Genomic DNA, 16,546 nt, shown 5'->3' on the forward strand with positions numbered 1-16,546 from the left:
GTTCTAACTTAATTGTCTTCTGCTTTGGTAAACTTCTTCCTGATCATCAGAAAGAATTGATTCCTCTCTCTGTGCTTCAGTAACATTTTGTTTATACCTCTGTTCTAGAACTTACTATGCATTATAGGGGGAATCCCATTCTTAGCTTACTGCTCTCTGGCCCCAATGTATTGCACATGCTGAAAGCAGGAACATGCCTTATCTGTCTTTTATTTTGAGAGAAACACTGTAGCAATGAATAAATTTGAATGCAGCAAACCCTTGCTGAGAACTGTAGGTGAGTGAAGTAATACTAGTGGAGTGTGAAATTCAAATTATATATTATTTGAATGAGTAGATCCGAAATAACTCATAGAGTACTGAATGTTCTTTAAATAGACTTTTAACATGAAAGGAAGAGAATAATTAGATGAGTTATGCAAATTTTAAGAAATTTCTTCTCTCAACATTACAAAGAATCTGAAAACACCAATTTTGCCATAACTTTATTTATTGTAAATCATTTTGTATTAAATATGAACTGTTTTTGGAAACTAAAATATTTTGTTATAATGAAGCACAAGTAGTATTTAAGTTTCTTCAACAACATGCATCATTGTAACATTAATGTTTAATGGCCACAATAGGAATTTTAAGAAGCCAATTGAACAAATAGAGACACTTTAAAACCTTATTCTCCAGAAAACATAAAGAACTAAGGTTTTAATTCTCATCATCTCTGATTTACATGCTAGTTTTATATAAGATTTTAATTCTATCTTTTTAACCCCATAAATTTAACATTGTTACTTGATACAATCAATTTATCTTTAGGCTTAGCTGTATATTTACTAGTTTCTTTACACATCCTTACATGTTGAATCTCAGACTTAGTATTTGGGACAATTTTTCTTCTACTTGAAATATATCCTTTAGAATTTCCTTCTCAAGGTGGCAAGAAAGTCACTTTTTTCCTAAAAGTATCTTCTCCCCTTTTTCTTGAAAGATAATTTTGTTGGTGATTTAATTCTAGGCTGATGGTTGATTTTTCTCTTAGGACAGTGAAGATGATATTCCACGGTCTTTTGTCTTCTTGTTGCTGATGTCATGTCAGATGAAAATATAATTGTCATTATCTTGTAGATAATCTGTCTTCTTTTCTCTGGCTGTTTTTAAAAATCTATTGCTTCTGTTCTTCATTTTCACTGTGAAATAGAATTTCTGTATTTATATAGAATTTTTTATCATGCCAGGAATTGATTGGCCTTCCTGCACCTAAACCTTTTAACAAATCTGGGAAATATTTGGCCAGTATTTCTTCAAGTACTGCCTCTCATGTCAGTCAGTCCTTCAGAAACTTGAAAAGATGTATGTTAGATTTCAGTGTATTATCCATATCTATTGACCTCCCATATTTTTAATTTCTTTGTCTCTCTGTACTGTATTCTGGAAAATTCATTCACATCTGTCTTTCTGTTCACTTATCTTTTTCAGCTGTTTAACTATCCCCTCGAGTCTAATTTATGTATTTTTTCATTCCTAGAGGTAGTATTTGGTTGTTTTTTAAATCTGCTTTGTTGTTTTACTTGGTTTCTTGTTCCTACTTTTATTCAATGCCTACTTTTATTCCTTTTAAACAAAAAAACTACTTGTTTTGTATAGCAGATAATTCCATAGTTCTGTGTGAATCTGTTTAGCTGCTTTTTGTTTTGTTGGCTCTCACTCATGGTTCTTTATTTCCTTGTGTATTTTTTGATGTGTGTATATATGTATTGGCTTAACATTCTTGGAACTTAAAATTTGCTTGAATTCACTAAAGCATTGTTAGAAAATATGCTTCTCAGGCACCAGACATCATTACCAAACCAGGACTATTTTAAAATAAATTATAGGCTTGAGATTTGTCACACCTTAAGTAAGATGAATTTGCACTAATATCCTGCAAGAGACCCAGCTTGTGATTACAAATATCAAGGCGATTGTTTTTAATTCCACTTAATGTAAATGTTATGGCAGCAAATTTTCATGCTGATGAAGACTTATTTCTGATTCATCCTCACACTGAAGATACAGCTCTGTGGTGTCATGACCTTCTGCAAGGTTTTCCTCTTAGACTCATCACTTTGGGGCTCTGTGCTTTATCTCCAGTCTACTATGTACCCATAAAGACGAACACTAGTGGTGTCTTGCCAATGGGTTTCAGCCCTGGGCAAGTTCATAGTGGTTTCAGTGAGACTGAGAAATGAAAATGGAATGTTCTTTGGGTAAAAGGATTTATTATCTGGCTTGTTCTCCCAGCAACAGGTCAAGCACTAGAATTACATCTGCATCCAACAGTCTGCAGGTCTGTAATCCTCCTTTGTCTCTGCCTCTGTCCAGAGCACTGGGCAGAGCTCTTTATATAGTGACTTGGTCAATAATAGCTTATTGCCTGTGGGTGTGGAAGCAGTAGCCTAGCAGCAGGCCAGTTACATCATCAAGTAGTTTGGTTCAGGTGAGTGTCCTAGCAATAGGAACTTCAATTTTCCCCACACTCCACCCCTCTGGGATTCCACCTCACAGTCTACATGCTCTCAATCTTCCGCAATGGTCCCTGTGCAAGAAAGCAGGAGCACTGTAACCAGATTCCACAACAGCAACAGAAGATAATAACAAAAATTAAGATACAACAAAATTTTTATACAGGTAACAAAAATTATAATAATCGTCAAGCCTGAGGAGGTTATTTCAGTTATATTCAAAACCAGTTCTGCTCAGATGAGTTCATGACTCACACTTAGTGGTGGTACAAATAAGGAGCGCCATGCACCCCAGCAAGTAGCAGTTTTTTGCTAGAATGTATGCCCAATCCACAAAGACCTAAAGGGCGATACATGTTTTAATAATACCAACATAGGCAACCACCCCTTCATCCTTCCCCAGCTCCTCCATATCTGTGGCTGATGGCACCTTTCTCTCCAGTCCCCTGAGTGCCTCCTCTTGCAAACCCTTTACCTTTCCTACAATGCCTCGCAGCAATGCTAGCTCGGTCTTCAACAACTCTCTTACCCTCACCTCGATACCTTGCAGCTGCCGTTCTTGTGCTGCCTCTTCCTGTACTTCCCACAATAGTATGTCCTTTTCCTCTATGGCCTTTGCCTCCTTCAGAGCTCCTGGCAGTGCTGATGTCTCATTCTGTAAAGAATCTTTTACCTCCTCCACTGTACCTCACAGCTCACATTCTCGCACTGCCTCTTCTTGTGCTTTTTGCAGGGATCTGTCCTTCTCCTTCATGGCCTTCACCTCTTCCACAGTACCTCACAGGAGCACAATTTCATTTTTCAACAAATCTTTTACTTCTTCCACAGCTCCTCACAGCCAGCATTCTGTGCTGCCTCCTCTTGTATCAATGCCATTTCAAGTCTCCAGTGAATCCATAGCACTTCAGAGCTCATGTTCTCATGCTGCCATTTCTCGCGTCTCTTTCAGAAGCACCTTCTTCTCATCTGTAGACTTTGTTAATACTGTGAGAAACAGCCAACCCACAGTTTCTGCTTCCTCATGGGCACTCTGTTTCTTAAAGGACCTAATTGTTATACCAAGGGCCTCCTCTACTGCCTCAGGTGTCACCTCCACCTGCCTCCAGTCCTGGGGTGGAGCCCAGTCCTCTAGGAGGCAAGCCACCTCAGACCACATAACCACTGGGGGACATTTGACTGTCTCCCCATTCACAGGGGCCACCTGCTGAGGCACCCCTCTCATAAGGGCAGCCTGTTCTGTTCCTTGGTCAACAATGAATCCTGCTGATGTCACCAGCTGTCTTGCCAATGGGTTTCAGCCCAGGCAAGTTCATTATGGTTTCCGTGAGACCAAGGAAAGACAATGGAACTTGCTTGGGGTAAAAGGGTTTATTATCCAGCTTGTTCTCCCAGCAATAGGTCAAACACTAGAATTATGTCCGCATCCAATAGTCTGCAGGTCTGTAATCCTCCTCCATCTCTGCCTCCATGCAGAGAATTGGACAGAGCTCTTTATATAGTGCCTCAAGTCAATAATAGCTTATTGCCTATAGGCATGAAAGTAGCAGCAGGCCTGTTACATCATCAAGCAGTTTAGGTTGAGGTGAGGATCCTGGACATAGGAACTTCAATTTTCCCCACAATTGGTCACCAGGGCTTAATAGGAAATAACTAAAAGTTGCCTCAAGAATCCCTTATTTTCTGACATTCCTCTTTCACTGTGTTTTAGGCCTCTGTGCATTGCTTAGTTTTTTTCCAACTGTGTGACACATTTAAGATATATCTTTAAATATTTTGTCATATTTTAGTGTGATATTTGTGCAGGTTTCTTTTCCTCAATATTACCAGAAACAAGTCCAGCATTATATAATTGACACTTTGTTCCTAAAATGTATTGAGGTGTAGAAATTATACAGTTAGTAAATTCCTACCAGAAACTTTTAAAAGTATTTTGATAAGTTGATGATACATATTTTTAATTAAGAAATTTATATCTTAACTAATGGTTTTTCCTAAAGCTTTGAAAAATATCTAGAAAGTTTAATCAATTTAAAGACTATAATATGGGACAAGATATCATGATTGTTGTAGCTACTTTACTATTATATTTACTTAAAATTATCATAGATTTTTTAAATGCCTTAATAAATCTTTAACACCCCTCAAGTTATTTGATAAAAATAATTGCAAGCATTTATGGTACAATTACCATATACCAGCTGTTGTTTAGAGACTCTATTTAATCTTCACAACAACCTCATAAGGTTGACTAGTAATGTTGATTCTATAAAATAAATGAAAAAAAATGTTGAGACCCAGAAAGATTTAGTGATTTGCCCAAGATGACATAGCTGGTAGGTAAAAGAGCTGAAATTCAGACGTAGGTAATTTGGATCCAGAGCCACACTCAGTCCCTCCACTATCTTCTCTGTCTGATAACAGTTGGTGCACCTAACGGAGAAGGTAATAAGCAAGACTGACCAAGGTGTGCTTTGTATTTAATTTAAATAATGGCTCTCAAAAAACAATTGCAAAATATGCTGGGATTTTGAAAGGTATTCTGTAGATCAGTTTGAAGAATCTCAAGCATGTACTTTTTCTCTGGATTCCTCAGAACTTTCTGTATACAAAATGTTGTCATCTGAGAATAAAAATAGTTTTATTTTTTTCCCTTCCCATCTAGATGCCTTTTGGTATTATATTTTTCTTCACTCCACTGACTAGAACCTCCAATTAAAATGTTGAACAAAAGTGACAAGAAAGTATTCCTGATCACACTGGAAAACATTCAGTCTTACACCATGAAGCATGGTGCTAATTCTAGGGTTTTGTGTAAATGTCTTCTATTGGGGTGAGGAAATTCCTTTCTGTCTCCTGTGGCTGAGTTTTTATCCTTAATGGTTATTAGACTTCATTAAATGTTTTTTTCTGCATCTAATAGAAGACATATGGTTATGTCTTCTATTAACATGGCCTATTACATTAATTGGTTTTCAAATGTTAAACTAACCTCTCATTCATGTAATAAATCCCACTTGAACATACTGTATATGTTGCTGGGTCCAGATTGGTAGTAGTTTGTTAAGGATTTTTGCCTCTGTGTTCATAAGGGATATACTGGTTTGTAGTTTTTGTTTTGTGTTTTTTCTTATGATGTCTTTGGCTTTGGGTTTAGGATAATTTAGCTGTCAAGTCTAAGTTGAGAAGTGTTCTCTATTTGCTGACAGTGTTTGTAAAGGATTATTTCTCCTTTAAATATTGATATAATTAGTTAAACACTTAGGGCTGGTGATTTCCCTTATGGGAAGAGTTTTACTAATTCAAATTTTTTACTTGTTATAGATCTCTTAATATTTTCTTATGTTTAATTAGTTTCAGTAATTTGTGTTTCTAGAATTTGTTCATTTTATCCAACTTTTCTAATTTATTAGGAATAAAATTATTGTTCATAGTATACTCTTGCAGTTTTTTAAACTTCCATAAGCGTCAGAATGCCACATGGCTCCTGTTCGTTCCCAATTTTGATAATTTCTCTTCTCTCTTTTTTCTTGGCCAACCTAATGTGAAAGTTTGTAAATTTTATTGATCTTTCAATGAACCAACTTTTTACTTTATTCTGTTTTTCCCCTGTGTTTTATTTCCTTGATTTCCACTCTAATTTTCCTTCAGCTTGCTTTGGGTTGAGTTTTCTCTTCTTTTTCTAGTTTAAGGTATAATCATAAGTTACTGATTTGAGACCTGTTATTTCTGCTATAGGTGCTTAAAGATGATTTCTTTCTAACCACTGCTTTAGCTACCTTTCATGAATTTTGACATGTGTTTTCATTTCATTCAGTTCAAAATATTTTGTTTCTTTCTGCATTGCTATTTGATGCATGAGTCATTTAGAAGCATGTCAATTAATTTCCTGATGTCTAGGGAATCCCTAAAATTCTTTGTTATTGTTTTCTAATGCTATATTATAGTTGGAAATCATATTTATTGTAATTTCAATTATGCTTAATTTATAGACTTGTTTGTATTCTAGTTTATTACATATCATAGGAGCACTAGAAAAGAATGTTTTGCCTTTAAGTAGCTGTTTTGTCTTTTGCCTTTGGGTGGATTGTTTTATAAATGTCAAGTGAAGTTGTTTGAAAGTGCTGTTTGAATTTTCTATGTCCTTATTGATTTTCTGTTTAGTTGTTTCATCAGCTATTGAGACTAGGCTGTAGAAATCACCACAGTCAATTTTTTTAACATAGTCTTGTTGAATACAGAATTCTTGGTTGACATTTTTTCCCCTATATTTTGGGTATGCTGTTCCATTGTCTTCTGGCTTCCCATCCTTCTGATGAGAAGTCAGCCATTAATTTTATTGTTCCCTGTGTGTGATGAGTCATTTTTCTCATGCCACTTTCAAGATTTTCTCTTTATTTTGATCTTAACTGTTTGACTAAGTGTCTAAGTGTAGATCTCTTAGTGTTTATCCTACTTGGGCTCTTTGAACAGCTTGGCTGTGTAGATTAATGTTTTCCATTAAATTTGGGTCATTTTTGTAATTATGCATTCACTTTTTCTCCCCTCCTTTCTTCTACCTTCTGGGACTCCATTTACATATGTCCTACTATAATTGATGTTGTCCCACAGGTTTCTGGAGCCTTGGTCATTTTTCTTTATTCTTTAAACATGATTACTTTATATTATTTGAATATATTTATAACAGCTGCTTTGAAGTCTTTGTCAGCTAAATGCAACATACAAACCCACTCAGGGATCATTTCTGTTGACTGCTTCTTTTCTCCTTATCATATATTGCATTTCTGTGTGTCTTTGTAAATCTCATAATTTTTTGTTAGAAATGTTGGATATTTTAGGTGATAGATTGTAACAAACCTAGATTGTGATATTTACCTCTGAGTGCTATTTTTAAATTTGTTTTTGTATGTTTTTGGTTTGTTTAGTAACTTGCCTACACTAAGTCTGTGGAATCTACTTCCCACAGCATGGGCTGCTGGGATATCTCTGCCCAGTTATTTAATGATGATGATTCCTGGCTTTCTAGGGGTCACCCACTTGTCTGCAATCTTAGTGTCCGTCAGTGACTTGTCAGTATTTCTTCACAAATATCTCAAGCCAATTAGTCTCCACCCTCTGCCAGGGGGTCTGTGTGGGTTGGGGAACACATGCAAAGTTTAGCCAGTGTTTTACTCTATCCCAGCTTTTACTTTCCACCAGGCCTTCTCATGTTTCTACTGTTCATATACACAGGCTTGGAGTCAGCCAGGAATATACGGATAGCTTCCAGTCACTCTTGTATTTCTGGATGCCTTGCCATCAGCCAGGAATGTGCAGAGAGCTTATCAATAGCCTCTATGGCTATTTATTTCCTTGATTTTATCAAATATGGATGAAGCTACAGGTTAGCTGAGCCACTGGGCTTCCCCATTTCTGTACCTTTGAGATTGCTACGGCTCCTAGCAACATGGAAGGGCATGGAGTTTTTCCACACTTAGCCCCAAATTAAGTGAGTCCTCCCTGGCAAAGAAGATGTTGATATTCACAGCTTGACCTTCTCTGAAATGGGTGAGTATAGTTAAGGGGGTGATGGGAGACAGCCCCAGGCAAGAATCCCACAGACTCACACTGTTTGTACCCAGAGTTCAGTTGTTTTTCATGCATAATCATTTTCCAGTTTGTTTTATGCCTTTGGTCTCTTGTTGACTTACAGAGCTTTAAAATGCTTAGTTTGACCTTTTTTTTTTCCAGTTTTATTATTGCACATTGTGAAGAGGCTCTACTGAGCTCCTTCTTATGCCATATTCTTTCATATTATAATGTACACTCCAGACTCACACACTGGTAGTAATGCTATCAACACACAACTATTGCTGGAAAATGACATTGGATTTTGATTTGTGTTAGCTTTATGGAGATAAATTCTTTATGTGGGCTTAATTAAGGTTTTCTTTACAGTAGCATCTATTTGCTCACTCATTTATTGAGTCTACTATAATTTCTGCTCTAATTTCTGTGGTATAAAGATTTATGAGATAGTCCCTGCTTTTCATGAATTCATGAGTCTAATGGGTGAGATAATCTGAAAATAAATAATTGGAATAAAGTAGAATAAGTGATATTGTTATGTAAGGGTGAGCAAGTGCTATGGAGTGACCTGGAGAGAGCATGACTGTCTCTGACTAGTAAGAATTCACAAAGTGAGCTGCCTTTGATTGGGATTCAAGATAGTCAGAGTCTGGCAAGCAAATGGGATACACTAGATCAGAAATTCAGAGCATAGAAAGTAGTATGTGTAAGTAATATCTGGAAAACTTGAAGGGTACATGGTAAAGAGCAGTAGAAGATAGAACTTAGCTAAAAGATACATTTACATCTTCTGAACATTCTGGCCTTATCCTCTGGGCCACCAGATGCCAGCCAAGTTCTTTAATGATCAAAATAATTTTTGCTTTTATTTTGTCTGGGGATTTATATCTGGGAACTCTGTGGAGTTTAAGACTGCAGGGAGGAAGGACATAATACAACTCACTTAAATAGAATTTTGGGCTCTCAAGGTTGAGAGATGGTGATTGCAAAAATAGAGAATGGCCAAATTCAAAATGTTTATGATAAAACAGACAGGATTGGTGATACTGAAATAAGGAAGGGTGAGTTTTGCTGGTTGTGCACAGAAGCCTTAGAAAAAATAGAGAGAAGATGTCTTCTGGGAAGCCACCAAGTAAGTCAACCCAAACAGCAGCAACAACGGAAGCCAGATAGGGTGTCCACATGGATCATTGGCTAAGGAGTCAGATAAAGACAGAGAATCCCAGCAAGTGCAAAATTCAGAAGCCTGGGGAACCAGGGAGGAGTGACAGTTGTAGCAGAGGATGTGTGATGGATCCTAAATAAATTTTCTGAGCTGCCAAGTGGGAAATAGCTTAATCTAATATCCATGGCCTTGAGTTTGAGTGTGGTAGGGGCAGTAAGAGGTCCTAATCCAATGGAGTGATTTTGGCACTTTTTTATTTCTAATAAAAATTTGAAATTAATGTAAACCCTTCTTGAGGTAGGATAATGGCACTGATCAAACTTATTCCCCAACATATGTTCTTCCTGTGGAAAACTCAACACTGCACAGAGACTTCATTAACTCTGAAATCATCGAGGAATTATTTAGAAAGCAACTCCTTAAAAACCTCCCAATGCTCCCAAAGTGTTAATGCAACTTTTAAAAGCATTAAGGAGCTGGGCAGATACAAATGGAGGCAATGACTATGTGTAAAGAATTAATGATGTCATTCCTTGTCTCAGAGCTGTTTTTTTAAGAGGTCCCTTTTTATGTGTGACATTCTGTGAGTTAATTTTCCTGTCTATGACATTCTAATGTTTTTTCATTGCCAACCATCCATATTTGCTGTCAGTATGAATCAGGTTTTTTTAATATAATTAAGCCAGCTTATCTGCCATCCGTCATAATTAATCCATTCTATCTTAATTACTTTTCCATTTCCTAGAGCCAATCATCCTACATTAGAACAAATATGGGAAAGTATGAGTCATTTTTATAATAACAAAATGCCTGTCAGATATGGATGTTTGCTTCTTTAACATTTTTAGAAAGATCCAACATACTTGGTAAAATATATGAGCATTCTGCCAGAAACACAGAAACCAAAAAAGAAATCAATATTTCAGTTCATTTCCTTGCCTCATGAAACCAACTTTGTAAACCCCATTCTTTATTTCCCAGAATTCACATAGTTTTGATTCTGTATCCATCCAATAACAAATTGTAATACAGGAAACGCTTCTGTTTCTGGAGGTAATTGCAGAGAGCATTGCCTGTCAGCTCATTCTTGTCACTGGCATATGTGTGGGTTTTTTCATTCATTCATTTCTTAATTGAGTGTGATTCTAATCACCAGGGATGCAGCAGTCCATTAGACAAAAGAAGGTTCTGACTCCATTTGAGCTCACATCACAGTAGGGGAGACAGTATAGTAAACAAATATCAGCAGTAGTGATGAGTACTGTGCAAAGACTTTAAAGAAGAAATGTGCTAGAGAGTGTACCCACAGATGGAAGGCTCAGAGCAAGCCTCTTTGAGGAGGTGACATTAAAGCTGACACCTAAATGACAGGAGATGCCATGAGATGATCACAGGACTAAGCATTCCAGGAAGAAGTTACAGCTGGAACGAAGGCCACAAGTGAGAATGTAATTGAGAAACCAAATGACCATCCATGCTGCTGGGGTGACCATAAACTCCAGAAAAGTGGCAAGAGATGAGCTTTAAGAGAAGGAAAATATTTCAAATACAGAGTATGATTTCTTTCCTGATGAAGACCTGCTGGAGGGTTTTAAATGAGATGGTGATATGAGCTGACTCACATTTTTAAAAACCTAACTAGATCTCTAGATTCAAACCCAGGTTCTCCAGCTTAGAGGACATATGACCTCAGGCAAGTCTCGTAACTTCTCTGTATTGCAGTTTCCTCTTATAAAAAAAGGAATAATCCATTTACCTGTTTTGTAGGGTTGTTGTCAGAAGTGAGAAAATACATAAAGAATTAGTTGGCACGAGCCTAGACTATAGTAAGCACTCAGTATATTTAGCAATTAGATACTATATTTCTGTCTTATCTTCCTTACTATGGCACATTCAGGTCTCAGTACCTAGTAATAAACTGAGTTAAAATAATATTTGTAAAAAACAATTTCTGCTTTCTGTGTCATCTCGTAATTATTAATGTATTATTTTGATACTATTTCTTTAGAATATCTTAATCTTTGCTTAATATATTCCCAACATTCACATCTGGTAGTATTTTCTTATATTTAAAGTGACTTGTTATCTGGATTTCAAACAACTGTAGCCTTTCAGAGAGATTGGTTATTGTCAGCTCTATTGTGAAGTTAATATTTTTGGCCCTTAAAATGGGGTGAGGGAGGAGGGGCATCTGATCCCAAGGTCTTTTAAATCATGTAAAATCTTTGTACACTGCCTCCACCGGTGCCATAACAGTGCACGGTCACTGCTCAAACGTGCCACTCCTCTGCTCGGCCCTCCTGCTTTCCCTTTGCACTTAGGTCCATGTTTGATCTATGGTTGGAAAAGACACTATTCTTCTGGATTGCAGGGTAATCTAGAAGGTCTTGAATTGACTCTTTGGTTACCATGTAAACACTGACTCCTGTCTCTCTGTCAGGCCGCAGCTGCATTTCAGATTCTAGAGAATGGGTATTTGCATCTCAAAATAGGCTTGAGAACAGTAGGAGAGTAGAGTAGGTCAGTATGGCATATGGTTGAATTTGAATGGACAGTTGTGCTTGAGACTAAAAAGGAAATTCTTTTAAATTGGTTCCTTCGTCATAAATGTGGTATGCAAATGTTTCCTAGTTATGTTGGGATTGAGGCACATTTAACAAATGGTACTTTTTATGAGATAACCCATCAGCCTAACTTTCAAAAACTCTGTTTCTCATCTCTCACTGCAGTTAGTTGGGTGAGGAACAGCCTTTCATTTCCCTGTAAGAATTTTACTGCGTCATCATTGATGTGGAGCATTGTCTGGTACATGGGCTGTGGAATCACTTTCTGTGTAAAAATATTCAACATTAAATACATAACATATTCCATGGTTCTTCTGGTTTCAGGTTTTCTGTTTCTTGCATTTGTTTAATGACATGGATAATACAAAGTATTTTATTTAGAAACTTTTACATGGTGTGGAACATTTAAAACAACTTCTCTCTCATATAACAGGTCGTCCCTAAGCCCAAGGTAGGAGGTGTTACTCTGTTAAACTGTTAGCCAATCACATCTCTACTGTGCATTGAATCTTCTGGTTTTGGATGTTGGCTCCCACAGTTTGTCTCTCCTAACTATTGTACTGATTGCATAGATATTGTACTGAATTTCACAAAAGTCACATTATTTCTCAATCAGAGGAAATAGTGCTTGAGTCTGGTTTTTCTTTCCTTGGGAGGAGAAAGGGGAAGTCAGTAACTAATGTGTGTGTGTGTGTTGTGTGTGTTTTTGTAACTTTTACACTTAATGGGACTGAAATACCTGATAGCCCTACCATTTCTCCTTCTATGTCTTCCAAAGACAGTGTGGTTGTGGCTATTTCAGAGCTCCATGTGAAGGTCCACATGGGCATAAAGAATCAACTGTGAATTCTCAGCTCTGCCAGCATACACTGAACTGCCTAGTGGGGTTCCCTGTGTGTGCCTAGTGGAGGGATCTCTGACCCCCCTCCTCTGTTAAGAGCAGGTCTTCGCCAGCAATCAAATATCCCATAATTTCATAATGCAGCACTCCAGCTTGGTTATAGTAATGTTAATATTCATTTGTAAACTTTCACTGTTTTCCAGCTACATATGCATGTGTGGACATAACTCACTTTCTATGTGTTTGTTTTTCTACCACAGACACAGGAGCAGAAAGACAGGCACTAAAAGAAAACGTGTATCCTAAATTGAGAGAATTCTGCAGAGAAAACTATGGATTAGAATTTCAGGTAACTCTGATATTAATTTCATTTTTAATTATGTCAGCTAAATAAGTAACATTTGTGTTTGTTTCTTATCACAACTTGGGTGTTCCAAAAGACAAGTTTTAAGCCCTGAAAAATATCATTTCTTTAAGCATGGTTAAAAAGAAACACTGGAAAATAGAAATACGATAGCCATTTTTGGTATTTTGCACTTTTATGCTGTTCCTTGGATCCTGCCTGGTTTGGGCTCACCTGTTTCTTTGAACTGTGTTTATTTGCTTCTTTGACAGTCTGTTATTATCAAAAAGGTGAAGGTTACTGACTACCTGCCTTTAAGCCATGAGCTCTAGAAATGTTTTGCATCTAAACTGAGATGAACTTTCTCACAAGTATTTCCTTCTAACAGCCTGGCCGGTCCTTGCCTTCTATCTTGCCTTTTAGTTTTTTTTCACAGTGGAAGAGGTCCTTTTTCCTTTAAAGGCATTTAAAGGATTTACCATTTACAAAAAAAAAAATCAGCATTTGAAGAGACAGTAAGTCTGCATATCATCACTAAAGTTCATGAACAGCCTGGCATTTCTAGACACCATTGATTTTGACACCAAATAGAAAAGTACTAGAAAACATTGGTCATATCTTGGACATTCAAAATGTAAAAAATAAATGACTCCTGCAATAGAGTTAGTCAAAAATTTTCAACCTCATTTACAATGGGCATCTTAATACTCCAATGCTCTTAACTGAGGTATATGTACTTAGAGGTTTGTGATATAAATGCACAATGCACCACTGTTAGTAGCAGAAAATTTCACCCTTGATTTGTGCCTCCTGAAGAAATATTTTATTTTGGTAAACTTCATGATACTTTCTAATATGATGCATAAAATACTAGTTTCAAATGGCTTCAATCTCTGTGCATAGTGTCAGTCAGCCATCAGCCACAGTCAATTATAACACACATATTAAATGGTTATGCATAAGTCACCATTGACTTGGTAAATTGGGAACCTAGATTAAATTCCTTGTTGTGAACTCAGCACTACCCTCCCTGAGGAATCTGGTTCTACTGATAACAGGGTCTCAACTGTTACAAAAATTCTGATCTGTCAAGTTTTGCAAAGACTTTAACACTCCTTGGAGGACTCCATTTAACTATAAAGAAATGTTTTCATGCATATTAGTCCCATCTTTTAGTTTGTTTTGGTTTGTGTCATATTTATCAGCAGAGGGAAGAAGGTACTGAGCTATGTAACAGCCCCCATAAAATATGGTGTTGATTAGGATTAGCTGAGGGGGGAAAAAAGAAAAGCATATTTTCTACATTATAAGTAGGTACAGCAGAAGACAGATAAAGCCAGAGGAAACCTGTAGAAGCAGGTCCATAGAATAAATTGATGGCAAGGATCATTCTAGGCAGGTGCACTGAATCACTCGATGAGCAGTGAAAACAGCTCTGGGCAAAGAAGATAGGGAACTGAGCCCTGGCTCTACTGCAGGGGACTTAACCCATGCACCTTCAGTTCAGTGTCTAAAAGGAGGGCAGTGACAGCTTACATATCTGAGGCTGTGTTTGGAATAAATAAAATATGCAAGATTACATTTCCTTTCTACCTTTAAGCCTAAAAGAAGTTCACCTGTATGTCTAAATCTTTTAAAAACATACTTTGTTAGTATAGTCTTTCTGGTAGGTTGAATATAGCTTTACCTGAGGATATATTTTCAGAGAGACAGTTCTCTTTTCTCAACTGCAAGAAAATATGATGCCAGAAGCTTCATGAAAAAAAGCCAGTTCACCCAAACAGGATTCCATCTCTGGTCATGCACTGAACCCAAGAGAAACAAATTTCCTAGAGTCACGCAAACACATCAGTCTATTCCGTGTTCCATTCCATGTCTCCTTGCCTTTCTGCTGTCCTCTCTACCAACAGTGCTTTTAGTCTGGTTCTTCCCCCTGCTCCACCTCCGAAGTCCTGCTCATTCTCAAGACCCCCAGTCATGTCCCTCTTGTCCTTGACCACTGCCCTGGAGCAGAACCCCATTTGGTTCCTTGAACACTTCAGGCCCATTCCCACTCAAGGACTTTGCCCTGGCTGTTCTCTTTTTGTAGGAATCCTCCCCCACTCATCTTCACATGAGTGCTCCCTTATTGTCCTTCAGGTCTCCACTGAAATGTCACTTCCTAGAACTGCTTCCCCTATGACCTAAAGTAACCATCTATGTGCTCTTTTACATCCCCATTTCAGGAATGGGCATAGCATGTGTCAATATCCAATATTTTTCTTGTTTACTCACGTACTGACTTTCTGATTGTCTCTCTCCCACTAGATTATAAGTTTCACAAGAACAGGGACCTGTCTGCTTTCATGACAGCTATGTTCCTGGTCCTACAGTAGTGCCTGGCACATAGTAAAACTCCTTAAGAATGTGTTGAGTGAATGAATGAATGAATGAATGAATGAGCTTATGACTGAATGAAGTCACAGCTTAAACATTACTTGCTTCAGAGAGCCTTCTCTGATCCCCCTGTCCCTCCTAGGATATGACATGCACCCTCCTCTTTGCTGCCCTAAAATCCTAAGCCTAACTTCCAGTTGTTTATCCAGTTCATTCAAGTATTCATTGGGTATTGACCACACATGCCCGTGACCATTTCAAGTGCTGGGAGTTTATGAGCAAACCAATCAGACCCACCTGTGGAGCTTACATTATTATTGGGGGAGACAATAAATGATAATTCTAGTGGTAGTAGATGTGTTTTGTTTAAGAAAAATAAAACAAGGTAAGGGATTAGAGAATGCAAGGTAGTCAGAGAAGAACTCAGTGATAACATGGCCTTTGAGCAGAGATCTGCAGAAAGTGATAGAGCAAGTCATACAGATGTTTTGGGAGAAGAATTTCAGGCATAGGCAACCAGGAAAAGGGTCTGACATGGGAGCATGTTTAGAATATTCTAGTAACATTAAAGAAGTCAAGTGTGAGTGGAGTAAGGGAAATAATTGTAGCAGTTGACATTAAAGTCAGATAACATGGGACCTTGTGGGCCAAGATTAAGGACTTAGAATTTTAGTGAGTAATAAGGGAAAGAGTGACATTATAGGACTTAAGTTCAAGAGATTCAAGCTCTGTGAGGGACTAGAATGGGGGTGGTAAGGAATGATAGAAGCAGGAAGATAGTGCAGATAAGAGATGATCATGTCATGGAAGAGAGTGAGCCGTAGAAATAATGAGACATCTGGTTAAGTAAATTTTTCATCACCTGTTTGTAAGGTCTAAAAGTTCTCAGGACTGAAATTGAGTCATATTCAAGTTATTGATGATTAGTCAAATATCTGGCACATAATAGGTCATTTAGTTAAATCTTTATGAAATTAAGTTGATAGACTATGGACTCACAAGGCCATATACTTTTATCTATCTGGCTGTTTGGCAGGCTGTTTTCTTTATTTTTTCATTTAAATTAATGAATATGAGTATCAAATGCTCTATGTGAACTTCAATTAATTCTATGTGTAATACAAATATGTTGGTTGCTCAGAGATGGAAACAACTGAATAGAAATAATGTCAAGCCCACTCAGAGTAGAGAGAA

General features: G+C 37.3%; 1 protein-coding gene across 1 annotated transcript in view; it reads left to right on the plus strand.

Annotated features, from left to right (window-relative positions):
• The window catches only part of NWD2 (NACHT and WD repeat domain containing 2), a 149,915-nt gene that overhangs the window by 48,753 nt on the left and 84,616 nt on the right, over positions 1–16,546 (plus strand). Inside the window, exon 2 of the mRNA XM_036908442.2 lies at positions 12,894–12,982. Within this exon, the coding sequence (XP_036764337.2) occupies positions 12,894–12,982 (89 nt within the window). The remainder of the gene's footprint in view (positions 1–12,893; positions 12,983–16,546) is intronic.

This window comes from Manis pentadactyla, chromosome 5 (assembly GCF_030020395.1).
Source record: "Manis pentadactyla isolate mManPen7 chromosome 5, mManPen7.hap1, whole genome shotgun sequence".
NCBI lineage: Eukaryota > Metazoa > Chordata > Mammalia > Pholidota > Manidae > Manis > Manis pentadactyla.